The 12,557-nt window shown below is 52.6% G+C and overlaps 1 protein-coding gene across 1 annotated transcript in view; it reads left to right on the forward strand.

Moving 5' to 3' along the window:
- The first annotated feature begins 948 nt into the window (after positions 1 to 948).
- Positions 949 to 12,557, forward strand: part of PTPRU (protein tyrosine phosphatase receptor type U) — a 299,318-nt gene continuing 287,709 nt past the window's right edge. The window contains 2 exon segments of the mRNA XM_077837733.1: positions 949 to 1,044; positions 1,046 to 1,103. Of these exon segments, the coding sequence (XP_077693859.1) occupies positions 949 to 1,044; positions 1,046 to 1,103 (154 nt within the window).

The raw sequence follows: 12,557 nt of genomic DNA on the forward strand, positions 1-12,557 counted from the left end.
TTAATTTGTGTGTGGACAGAATGGGGGCTCAAACCTGAGCTAGCATCTGGGTTTAGTGTGCAGTGTGGACATGCCTCTAGTGGCTGGGTCTATAGAGAGGATCATCCTATTACGAGCTGAGGCTGTGCTAAAGCTCAAGTGGTAGGGGTCCACGTTCTTGAAGGATTTCATCTCCCGCTGTCCATGTGAGTGTCTATAGCACTCATGTTTGCTCCAGCCAGCCCTCCGATTCCTATTACATCATCTTCTAATAATGCCATAGGCAAACTATTTTGAGACTGAACTCCAGGCGTCTGATCCTTGAGCATCTCTTCCCGGGGGGAAACTGTTTCCCAGCTGCTCCTGCGGTGCGTCCGGGAGCAACGGACAACGAGGTGGAATTCCGCATTGAGCGCTAATCCCTTGAGTGACACTGCTCAGTTGTGCTGATGGGGGGAAGTTAAATGGTCGTAGGGCATGTTATCCCAGAACAGAGCCCCAGGGGGCCTATTTCAGATGGACGTGAGTTTTTTCCAGCTTATTTTCTGGGAAGGAATGGCCTGAGGGAGGCTGAGGCAGACTTTGTTCTTCAGTGCCTAGCTTCCCCTGGGGCAGCAGCTGGCTCATCTGGGACTGGATTTCTGTGCCGGCCAGGATCCAGCTTCCAGGCTCCTCGCCTGAGAGGGGCAGTGGGTGGAGGGTAAGGCAGCTGTTGGCAGGGTGACTCCGCCAGCAGTGGGCAGCTGTTGTCTTCCTGTCTGGGTGCATTGCTGCAGTCACACACGAGCGTTGGGGAAGGGCCGGGTGTGCGGGTGAGAGATGCGGGTTTCCTATTTTGCCATTGGTAGAACCCCTCCCCATTGATCTTAACGTCTCCCGGAGCAGGGAGGGGACTCTCTCCTGGAGTGTCGTCTCACCGCGCTGTTCTGCCTTTCTAGGAGGGTGAGGAATCTTCCCTTTCAAACTCGCATGAGGTCTGTCTTCCCCCATCCCACTCGAAGTCCCACCGCCCATCCGGAGCAGCATTGTAAAGAGCAAAAAATAAGGGCTATGAATCCTGCTGCATGGGGGCAAGACGCCTGCCTGTGGGGGAAGCTTTTTCTGTTCCTCTCCCCAATGGGCAGGTTATTCCACAAGGGGCTTTCTTCTACTGGAGACAGGGCTGGATGGGCCATGGGTCTGGTCTGGCAATTCCTAGGAATATATGCTGACTGCTCAGAGCTCCGGTACGAAACTGCAGAAAAACCAGAGTGTCTCTGGATTAAGTTTAGAAGTGTGAGCAACAAGAGTGATGTAGTGGTGGGAGTCTGCTATAGACCACCGGACCAGGGGGATGAGGTGGATGAAGCTTTCTTCCGGCAACTCGCAGAAGCTACTAGATCGCACGCCCTGGTTCTCATGGGTGACTTTAATCTTCCTGATATCTGCTGGGAGAGCAATACAGCGGTGCACAGACAATCCAGGAAGTTTTTGGAAAGCATAGGGGACAATTTCCTGGTGCAAGTGCTAGAGGAGCCAACTGGGGGGGAGCTTTTCTTGACCTGCTGCTCACAAACAGGGAAGAATTAGTGGGGGAAGCAAAAGTGGATGGGAATCTGAGAGGCAGTGACCATGAGTTGGTTGAGTTCAAGATCCTGACACAGGGAAGAAAGGTAAGCAGCAGGATACGGACCCTGGACTTAAGGAAAGCAGACTTCGACTCCCTCAGGGAACGGATGGGTAGGATCCCCTGGGGGACTAACATGAAGGGGAAAGGAGTCCAGGAGAGTTGGCTGTATTTCAAGGAATCCCTGTTGAGGTTACAGGAACAAACCATCCCGATGAGTCGAAAGAATAGTAAATATGGCAGGCGACCAGCTTGGCTTAACGGTGAAATCCTAGCAAATCTTAAACATAAAAAAGAAGCTCACAAGAAGTGGAAGGTTGGACATATGACCAGGGAAGAGTATAAAAATATTGCTCGGGCATGTAGGAATGAAATCAGGAGGGCCAAATCGCACCTGGAGCTGCAGCTAGCAAGAGATGTCAAGAGTAACAGGAAGGGTTTCTTCAGGTATGTTGGCAACAAGAAGAAAGCCAAGGAAAGTGTGGGCCCCTTACTGAATGAGGGAGGCAACCTAGTGACAGAGGATGTGGAAAAAGCTTATGTGCTCAATGCTTTTTTTGCCTCTGTCTTCACTAACAAGGACAGCTCCCAGACTGCTGCGCTGGGCATCAGAACATGGGGAGTAGATGGCCAGCCCTCTGTGGAGAAAGAGGTGGTTAGGAACTATTTAGAAAAGCTGGACGTGCACAAATCCATGGGGCTGGATGAGTTGCATCGGAGAGTGCTAAAGGAATTGGTGGCTGTGATTGCAGAGCCATTGGCCATTATCTTTGAAAACTCGTGGCGAACGGGGGAAGTCCCAGATGACTGGAAAAAGGCTAATGTAGTGCCAATCTTTAAAAAAGGGAAGAAGGAGGATCCTGGGAACTACAGGCCAGTCAGCCTCACCTCAGTCCCCGGAAAAATCATGGAGCAGGTCCTCAAGGAATCAATCCTGAAGCACTTACATGAGAGGAAAGTGATCAGGAACAGTCAGCATGGATTCACCAAGGGAAGGTCATGCCTGACTAATCTAATTGCCTTCTATGATTACTGGTTCTGTGGATGAAGGGAAAGCAGTGGATGTATTGTTTCTTGACTTTAGCAAAGCTTTTGACACGGTCTCCCACAGTATTCTTGTCAGCAAGTTAAAGAAGTACGGGCTGGATGAATGCACTATAAGGTGGGTAGAAAGTTGGCTAGATTGTGGGGCTCAACGGGTAGTGATCAATGGCTCCATGTCTAGTTGGCAGCCGGTGTCAAGTGGAGTGCCCCAGGGGTCAGTCCTGGGGCCGGTTTTGTTCAATACCTTCATAAATGATCTGGAGGATGGTGTGGATTGCACTCTCAGCAAATTTGCGGATGATACTAAACTGGGAGGAGTGGTAGATACGCTGGAGGGCAGGGATAGGATACAGAGGGACCTAGACAAATTGGAGGATTGGGCCAAAAGAAATCTGATGAGGTTCAATAAGGATAAGTGCAGGGTCCTGCACTTAGGACGGAAGAACCCAATGCACCGCTACAGAGTAGGGACCGAATGGCTCGGCAGCAGTTCTGCGGAAAAGGACCTAGGGTTGACAGTGGACTAGAAGCTGGATATGAGTCAGCAGTGTGCCCTTGTTGCCAAGAAGGCCAATGGCATTTTGGGATGTATAAGTAGGGGCATAGCGAGCAGATCGAGGGACGTGATCGTTCCCCTCTATTCGACATTGGTGAGGCCTCATCTGGAGTACTGTGTCCAGTTTTGGGCCCCACACTACAAGAAAGGATGTGGATAAATTGGAGAGAGTCCAGCAAAGGGCAACAAAAATGATTAGGGGTCTGGAACACATGATTTATGAGGAGAGGCTGAGGGAACTGGGATTGTTTAGTCTGCAGAAGAGAAGAATGAGGGGGGATTTGATAGCTGCTTTCAACTACCTGAGAGGTAGTTCCAGAGAGGATGGTTCTAGACTATTCTCAGTGGTAGAAGAGGACAGGACAAGGAGTAATGGTCTCAAGTTGCAGTGGGGGAGGTTTAGGTTGGATATTAGGAAAAACTTCTTCACTAGGAGGGTGGTGAAACACTGGAACGCATTACCTAGGGAGGTGGTAGAATCTCCTTCCTTAGAAGTTTTTAAGGTCAGGCTTGACAAAGCCCTGGCTGGGATGATTTAATTGGGGATTGGTCCTGCTTTGAGCAGGGGGTTGGACTAGATGACCTCCTGAGGTCCCTTCCAACCCTGATATTCTATGATTCTATAAGGCACCGGGGAATAGCCCCGAGGCAGCTGCTCGGTCCCGGCTGGTGAAGGGCAGCCCCCTGTCCCTTCAAGCCCTCCCAGCCCCAGGAGGAAGAGGAAGAGAGCGGCTGTGCATGGTGGGCCGGGGCCTCTTTTCTAGTTGCTTGGTGCTGGGTGCCCAGAGGGATTGGTGTCTGGAAGGCAGTGCTCTCCTCACTGCTGTGTCAGCAACCTCCCTAGCCTCACTTGGCCACTTTGCCTGCGGCTCTGCCCTGCAGCTGTGGTGGGGACGGATGGGGCAGGCTCTGCACCCATGCCCAGCACTGCAGGATCACAGGGAGCTGGGGGGGGGTCACAGAAAAATACCCCTTGAACGGCAGAGCTCGCCGTTGGCGGGGGCAGGTCAAGTGCCCCGTCTCACTGGTAAATGCCCCCAGGCTCTGAACCCTGGATGTGTTGAACCCTCACAAGCTATATAAGGGGGAACACCCGGAACAGCCACCGAGGGGATCTCCCTCCCCTAGCCCACAGGACAGTCACCCATTCCCAAGTGGGCAGATGTCCCTACAAAGAGGCAATGTGCCAGGCAATGGGCTCTCCTCGAGGCCCCTAGGACTCACCGGGGCCGGGCCAGCCCGGCCCATGACTGTTGACCGGGTGAGTGTGGGTGGGGATGGGACTCAAACTCATCAGTCTGGATTTTGCTGGTCGAGTGACTAGCTGAGCCGGAGGCCACGGGAGGAGTGGGGGGAGGATCACGACTGGCCCAGGGTGCCGGATGAGTGTAGTGCATTAGTTTTTGCTGTCTGTCTATCTCTCCTCTCCTCCCCCAAGTGCCCAGGGTGTGCACCGTGCTAGGAATCAAAGGTACAAGCTCCCTCTGGACTCACCATCATTTGCTTTCATGCAAAAAATTTAATTTTACGCTTTAGAACTTCTGCCAGGCTGAGGGCCAAATGGCACCTGTCTGCTCGTGCTGGGGTATCTGGGTTCTCCTGTGGGGCAAGGGGAGAGGAGGTGGCCACATGACTGCTGGGAGATGGGGAAGGCCCCCCAACCATCCCAACAATGGCCCTGTCTTTAGATATCCTTGCATTTCTTGGTGCTTCACGACAGGTGGCAAGTGCTGAATGGTGTGAAACCTGGTTCCCAGATTAATACCCCATGAGTCCCGTAGCTGGGAGATTTCAAGGTCATTCTCCCATGTTCAGGGCAGGGTTTCGGAAGGAGCCACTTGAATGGCTGTGCCTTGGGTAATTAGCCTCACAATAACCCAAAGTGCCCGCTGCACTTGGCTTCCCATGGCCCCGGCCATTCCAGGAGCTCAGCCCCTTGACAAGCAGGAATGGATTAAGCACTCAGCAGGTCAGTGCTATTGGATCCATTGTACAGGGGGGAAACTGAGGCACAAAATGACGTGCCTGATGGTCACTTGGCTAGTCTGTGGCAAAGCTGGGAGCAGAAGGTGCTCTCACCACTAGGCTCTTCTCCCTCTTGTGCCTGCAGAAGAGGCCCTTTTGCACACACAAATGTGCATGTATGAATCTTGCAAATGTGGCCTATTACAGCTTGTGCTTGGGTGTCTGGACTCCTGCTCTCTGGTCCTGACCCTGCCACTAACTCGCTGTATGAGCTTGGGGAATTCACTTCCCCTCTCTGTGCCTTGGTTTCCTCGTCTCTACAATGATGGGAACTCCTTGACTTCGGTTAGAAGCTCTGCAGGGCAGGGACTGACTTTGCTGTTCGTTTGGACAGTGCCTCATGTGAGGGGGCCCTGGTCTCTGCACAGGGGCCTGTAGATTGACTACTCAGGGCAGCAAGGTGGTGACTGAATTAATGTTGGCAAGTGCTGGGGGATGGTTGGCTGGGAGGGGCTGTAGCCTGTGTATTTAGCACTCACAGGCACAAAATCTCTGCCCCATCCACTCTGCCCCCCACCCCCTGCCTTGCCGTCCAACAACCAGAGTGATTAATGGGGCCAGTGGGGCATCACAGGGTGGGAGCGGGACAGCCCTGCCCCTTCCAGCTTGAAGCTGGGAGAACTCCCATGTGTCACCACCTCCACCCCACACGGGGCCTTCACCCAGCCTGGCGGCAGCCTCCTCAACCCAGCGCTGGATGTCCCCATGTCCGCGTCCTGTAGGCTGGGCGCTCAGGGGTTAACATCAGATGGTTTGACTGAAGCTCCCTGAACAATGGTGATATTAACAAGCACTAATTAGCATTCCTGGCAGCTGATTTGCCCCCCTCCCCTTTGTTTGAGTGGCACAATTGTCCTCTCTGTGCCTCTCCTGCCCACTGCCTAGCGCTAGGCCCGTCCTCGAAGGGCAGGCTGCCCCAGCGAGGGTCCCCACGCTCCTACCGCTTGGCCTGAGCTCACCTCTTCGCTGCAGCCTCTGCGCGGCTGGGTGCGTCCCAAGGCCCAAGGAAGGTGGGGGCTGCAGAAGGGGACGGGTGCTAGCAGCCCTGAAGGAAGGGGAGAGGGGTGGAGTGGACACAGCGAGCTGGTGGCATAGGGGAGAGGGTGCTTTGCCGTGCCAGGGAAGCAGAACTGTGGATGGGGGAGCTTTGGGGGAGAGAGGGGGTGCTGGGTGCTATTGGGGAGGCAAAACCCTGGATGTCAAACATCCCATCTGATTTCCTGGGTGGTTTAAGTGACAGGCGCTCAGCTACTGCGGGGACGGGGGGCCCTTTAAGCCCCTAGATGGACACTGTCTGCTCCCTGCCACACTGCTGTCCGCTCACAACGCTCCCCCTGCATGCTATTCCCAGAGGCGGCGTGCGGGGAATCCGCTGCGCTTGGGGAAGGCCCGTGGGCAGAGAAGATGGCCTAGCTTGTCTGGGAAGCCAGACGAGGGGCTTGGAGAGCTCAGCTGGATTCTGATAAGAGAGATGTAAAGGGAGCCAGCTGGGAATTGCCCAGTGTCTGTGAGCAGCCCTGCCATAACAAACCAGCCATGCATTGCCAATGCCCACCAGCAGCCTGACCATAACACTAGCGTGTATATGCAGGAGTCCTCCCATCGTAACTCTTGAGTTTCTGTCTTCCACAGGGCTGATGGGAAGGGGAGTAAAATGCTCCTTCTAAAATTGTGGCCAGCTCTTTGTTAAAATCAGACACCACCTGCCTGCTGGCTGGCTGTTTCCTCCCCAAGGTCGATCTCTCTGGTTATTTCTTCCTGTATTTACAGCCTCATTGTAGCAGGTGGATGTCTGGCTCCTCATTGCCGAGTAATGATGTCATATTGATTTTCACACTCGGTGATAATTCTGCTCTACTGTTGTTATAACAATATCCAACAGCGGCAGTGGAGATCTCTGTGTTGGGACATTTCTCTTTTTCTCTGTGTAACTTTTTAATGTAGTCCCAAGTTCTGGAGTCAGGATACTGGTGTTTATTATTCTTCCTGCTTTGAAATGGGGGTGGGGAAAAGCCCAGTGCTGTGATAAATAGATGGGGCAGGGATGCGGGAAGCCTCTGCCCTAATGCAGGCTAGTGCTTTCTTATGGCAAAGCACTCGAGGTACTTGGGGTGGGATGGAGGTGGGAGGAAAGAGCCAGGTGTGTGTGGGGATGTCTGGGGCAGGGAGTGGAGTGCGTATGGAGAGGGGCCGTGTCTGGGGTAGTACAGGACGGAATGTGGTACCATGTACTTCACTGCATGTGATCCTGATGCACTTCAAAATGCTTGATGGTATGAAGAGGCCCACAGGTCTGAGTAGACGCTGCGAGAGGAAGGGATGTGCCCGATTAGGAGCATAAGATTTGTTGTGCCACAGCAGTGCTCCATCTGGTCCAAGATCCTGATAGCGGTGCTGAGACCACGGTAACAGATGGCTATGGAGGGTGCCTCCTCTTTATCTGATGCTGGTGCAATGTCTCTATGGGGTGGTCGCAGGTAAAACCCTGTGTGCTTTGTCAGTGCTGCTCGGCCTGTGCTCAAGCTGCAGCTCTCCGGCCCAGCTGTCGTTCCATCCATCTCTGGCATGGGCAGGGCAGCAATGGGCTTGTGTTCCACGCAGACAAAGCCGGTCTTTCGCCTGTGATTTTCCCCTGCAATGACTGTAGCTGTTTCAGTTCTGGTTTGCCATGGGAGAGGGGTAGGTTGCCGGGGCTGTCCAGCTTTGGGAGTTGGAGACTGAAGGGAGCTTTGATCTCTGAGATGCTGCCATATGCTGCCTTATTGTCTTACTGCAGTAACAGCTAGGAGCCAGTACCCCCATTGTGCTAGGTGCTGTACAAAGAGAACAAAAAGTCTCTGTCCCAAAGAACTTATAATGCAAGTTTTCTTCCCTCTTTTGTGCATGCGTGTAAACTAGATTTAAAAACAAAGTTGCATGGTGCAGTTGCACCATGGCAACGCTTTGATGAAGATGCTCTAAGCCGGTGGGAGAGAGCTCGCCCTTTGGCATAGTTACTCTCACTTCCATGAGAGGCGGTAGCAGCTCTCCCACTGATAGCCCTGTCTACACGGGGGGTTAAGATCGGCATAACTACATTGCTCAGTGGGGTGGATTTTTCAGTGACACAGTTATACTGAAGTTAGTGTGTCGTATAGACCAGGCTTGTGTCTCTAGCCCCTTTTAACAGAAGATCCCAAAAGACTTCCCAAATGTTTTGAGCCTCTCAACTTCTCTGAGAGAGACACGTGAAGTGACTTGCCCTAAGGTCACACAGCCAGTTCCAGAGCTGGGGATAGAACCCAGGAGTCCTGATTGCCAGTCCCCTGCTCTAACCATTAGCCCACACTCTCTCCTTTCCACCCACCTGTGGCTGACAGGAGATAAGCTGCCCAATGACCTGTGTGCTAGATTCTGTGTGTGTACTGGGCAGGCTTGTTTGCATTGCCAAGCTCCCATCGCAGGTTGTCTGTTGGAAAAGCCTCGTGGGGTGTTGGGGGTGGAAGGTGTGCGTGGCTGACTGTGCATGTTCCTGTGCGATTTCTCTTTAGCACTTCGCATGCCTCACAGTTTAGTCCCATTTAAATACCCATCTGTCTGGTGTCTTCGTTTGTCCTTGGAGGCCCTTGCCTGCAAACCTCCCATGAACAAGGCGAAAGAACTGGCTGTACTTCACTGCTCTGAGAAATTCTGTTCTGCTCCAGGTTGTCCTGGAGAGATCTCTCCTCTTCCTGCCATCTTCAGTTCTAACTGTTAAGCTACTAAATAGTTTTCCCTCTATCCCAGAGCTCAGGAGCTCTGCACCTTCTTCCTGGTCACCTTGTCGTCCCTTCTCTAGCTGGCAGAAAAATCTCTTCACCTGTGTTCTGCTTCTTCGGGTCTCTGTTGCTCCTTGGTTCAGTGGTGCTCTCTCGTTAAATACCAGCAGGCTAAGGACCAGAAAACCAGCCATTGTTCAGGCTAAGCATTCTTCAGAAACTTCCTAAATGAGTTGTCGCTGGATGAATCCCTCATTTTGTTCCAGGGTGGATGGTTTCACTGTGAAGCGATTGTGAATCAGGAGGTTTAGTGTTTCGGCAAGTGACTGTGCTAGTGTTTTGTGTTCAGACACCTGGGTTCAAACGTGATGTCGGGTCACAAGTGGAACCAAGTGTTGGGGGTCTTAGCTTGTAGCCTAATGGACAGAGGTCAAGGAGGAAAAATGGCAACTCAATTTTGGCACGACTGATTCTCTGCTCACAGTGTCAGCTGCAGGGAGCCTGGGCATGATGGCTGAATGCAGCTTGGTGGTGGTGGTGGCTAAAACCCACTGACAAACTCAACTTGATTTGCAGGCATGCCGAGTCAGTTTCCGAGCCCCAGACTGCCATGAGCCAATTTGAGGCCTGTCTGAAGGTTGTTTGCAGGGTATCCAAATCCTGATGATCTGCATTTTACTGGAATCATAGAATATCAGGGTTGGAAGGGACCTCAGGAGGTCATCTAGTCCAACCCCCTGCTCAAAGCAGGACCAATCCCCAATTAAATCATCCCAGCCAGGGCTTTGTCAAGCCTTGACCTTAAAAACTTCTAAGGAAGGAGATTCTACCACCTCCCTAGGTTACGCATTCCAGTGTTTCACCAGCCTTCTAGTGAAAAAGTTTTTCCTAATATCCAACCTAAACCTCCCCCACTGCAACTTGAGACCATTACTCCTTGTCCTGTCCTCTTCTACCACTGAGAATAGTCTAGAACCATCCTCTTTGGAACCCCCTTTCAGGTAGTTGAAAGCAGCTATTAAATCCCCCCTCATTCTTCTCTTCTGCAGACTAAACAATCCCAGTTCCCTCAGCCTCTCCTCCTAAGTCATGTGTTTCAGACCCCTAATCATTTTTGTTGCCCTTCGCTGGACTCTCTCCAATTTATCCACATCCTTCTTGTAGTGTGGGGCCCAAAACTGGACACAGTACTCCAGATGAGGCCTCACCAATGTCGAATAGAGGGGGACGATCATGTCCCTCGATCTGCTCGCTATGCCCCTATATATACATCCCAAAATGCCATTGGCCTTCTTGGCAACAAGGGCACACTGCTGACTCATATCCAGCTTCTCGTCCACTGTTGCCCCTAGGTCCTTTTCCGCAGAACTGCTGCCGAGCCATTCGGTCCCTACTCTGTAGCGGTGCATTGGGTTCTTCCGTCCTAAGTGCAGGACCCTGCACATATCCTTATTGAACCTCATCAGATTTCTTTTGGCCCAATCCTCCAATTTGTCTAGGTCCCTCTGTATCCTATCCCTGCCCTCCAGCGTATCTACCACTCCTCCCAGTTTAGTATCATCCGCAAATTTGCTGAGAGTGCAAACCACACCATCCTCCAGATCATTTATGAAGATATTGAACAAAACTGGCCCCAGGACCGACCCCTGGGGCACTCCACTTGACACCGGCTGCCAACTAGACATGGAGCCATTGATCACTACCCGTTGAGCCCGACAATCTAGCCAACTTTCTACCCACCTTATAGTGCATTCATCCAGCCCGTACTTCTTTAACTTGCTGACAAGAATACTGTGGTAGACCGTGTCAAAAGCTTTGCTAAAGTCAAGAAACAACACATCCACTGCTTTCCCTTCATCCACAAAACCAGTAATCTCATCATAGAAGGCGATTAGATTAGTCCGGCATGACCTTCCCTTGGTGAATCCATGCTGACTGTTCCTGATCACTTTCCTCTCATGTAAGTGCTTCAGGATTGATTCTTTGAGGACCTGCTCCATGATTTTTCCGGGGACTGAGGTGAGGCTGACTGGCCTGTAGTTCCCAGGATCCTCCTTCTTCCCTTTTCTAAAGATTGGCACTACATTAGCCTTTTTCCAGTCATCTGGGACTTCCCCCGTTCGCCACAAGTTTTCAAAGATAACTGCAGTGTGGAGCTGCTGTGTGGGAATCAGAGTGAGCCTCTGGCAATGAGTATGGGGTCCTCTTGAACCCAGCCCGTAGGGAGGGACAGACCCACGTAACAACTGTGTTGTCTGGGCTGCTTAATATATTGCCACGCTGCAGCTGACCGAGAGGGGCAGATTGGCCGGGGTCTTCTCATCCAGCCAGGAAATAGAGACACTTGAGTGCATCTCCTTGACTGGCATATCCCATGATGCAACACACCAGGGGATGCTGCTCATTTATAGGGCTCCGTATAAGGCCTCCCCGAAGGCTCTGCTCCCTTCCTAAAAGCACGAACAGAGCTGTTGCCTGACTTAGTCATGGCATCACCAAGACTTATTATCTTGGCAGGCTCCCAGGGAACAACTCAGCTGCCCAAGACCTCCGTTGGCAGAGTTGGATGTATGGGGCCCCCCGGCTGGGGTGGCAGGGAGGTTCCCTGGGTCAGAAGTGCCTTGGCAAAGCTGGGTGAGGGAATCATACCCAGATTCTGACCCCAATCTGCCAGCACTCTCCTTGGGCTATTGCAGTGGTCCCTGTGCAGAGGAACATGTGGAGGGGCGCAGCAGTCCCGGGCCAGCCCCCATGGGGTGCTACCCAGCGCCGCTCTGCTCCCAGCTCCACGCCACTCCACTCCACCTCCTCCAGCTGTAGGTCTGGTCCTAGCCTCGGCTACCAGATCCCAGCCCCGCTCCCGGCCACTGCTCTAGCTGCAGTTCTGGCCCCAACCGCAGCCCTGGTCCTGGCCAGAGCTCTGCTCCTGGCTGCAGCCTCTGGCTCCTGACCCCAACCGCTAGACTGTTCCCGACCCCAGCTCCCAAGCATGGCTCCTGGGGGGCTGCAGACCAGGTAAGGGAGGGGGGGAACCAAAAAAGTTTGGGGACCACTGAGCTATTGAGGCCTTCTCTGATCTGTGTCTTACATTCACTCTGAACCCCACCCATCCCCCCAAACCCAAGGACAAGTGCAGTGTCCTGCACTTAGGATGGAAGAATCCCATGCACTGCTACAGACTAGGGACCAAGTGGCTAGGCAGCAGTTCCGCAGAAAATGACCTAGGGGTTACAGTGGATGAGAAGTTGGATATAAGTCAACAGCGTGCCCTTGTTGCCAAGAAGGCTAACAGTATTTTGGGCTGTATAAGTTGCCAGCAGATCGAGGGACGTGATCATTCCCCTCTATTCGACATTGGTGAGGCCTCATCTGGAGTACTGTGTCCAGTTTTGGGCCCCACACTACTACTAAGAAGGATGTGGAAAAATTGGAAAACATCCAGTGGGGGGCAACAAAAATGATTAGGGGACTGGAACACATGACTTATGAGGCGAGGCTGAGGGAACTGGGATTATTTAGTTTGCAGAAGAGAAGAATGAGGCGGGATTTGATAGCTGCTTTCAGCTACCTGAAGGGGGGCTCTAAAGAGGATGGAGCTCAGCTGTTTCTC

Source organism: Eretmochelys imbricata, chromosome 19, assembly GCF_965152235.1.
Source record: "Eretmochelys imbricata isolate rEreImb1 chromosome 19, rEreImb1.hap1, whole genome shotgun sequence".
NCBI lineage: Eukaryota > Metazoa > Chordata > Testudines > Cheloniidae > Eretmochelys > Eretmochelys imbricata.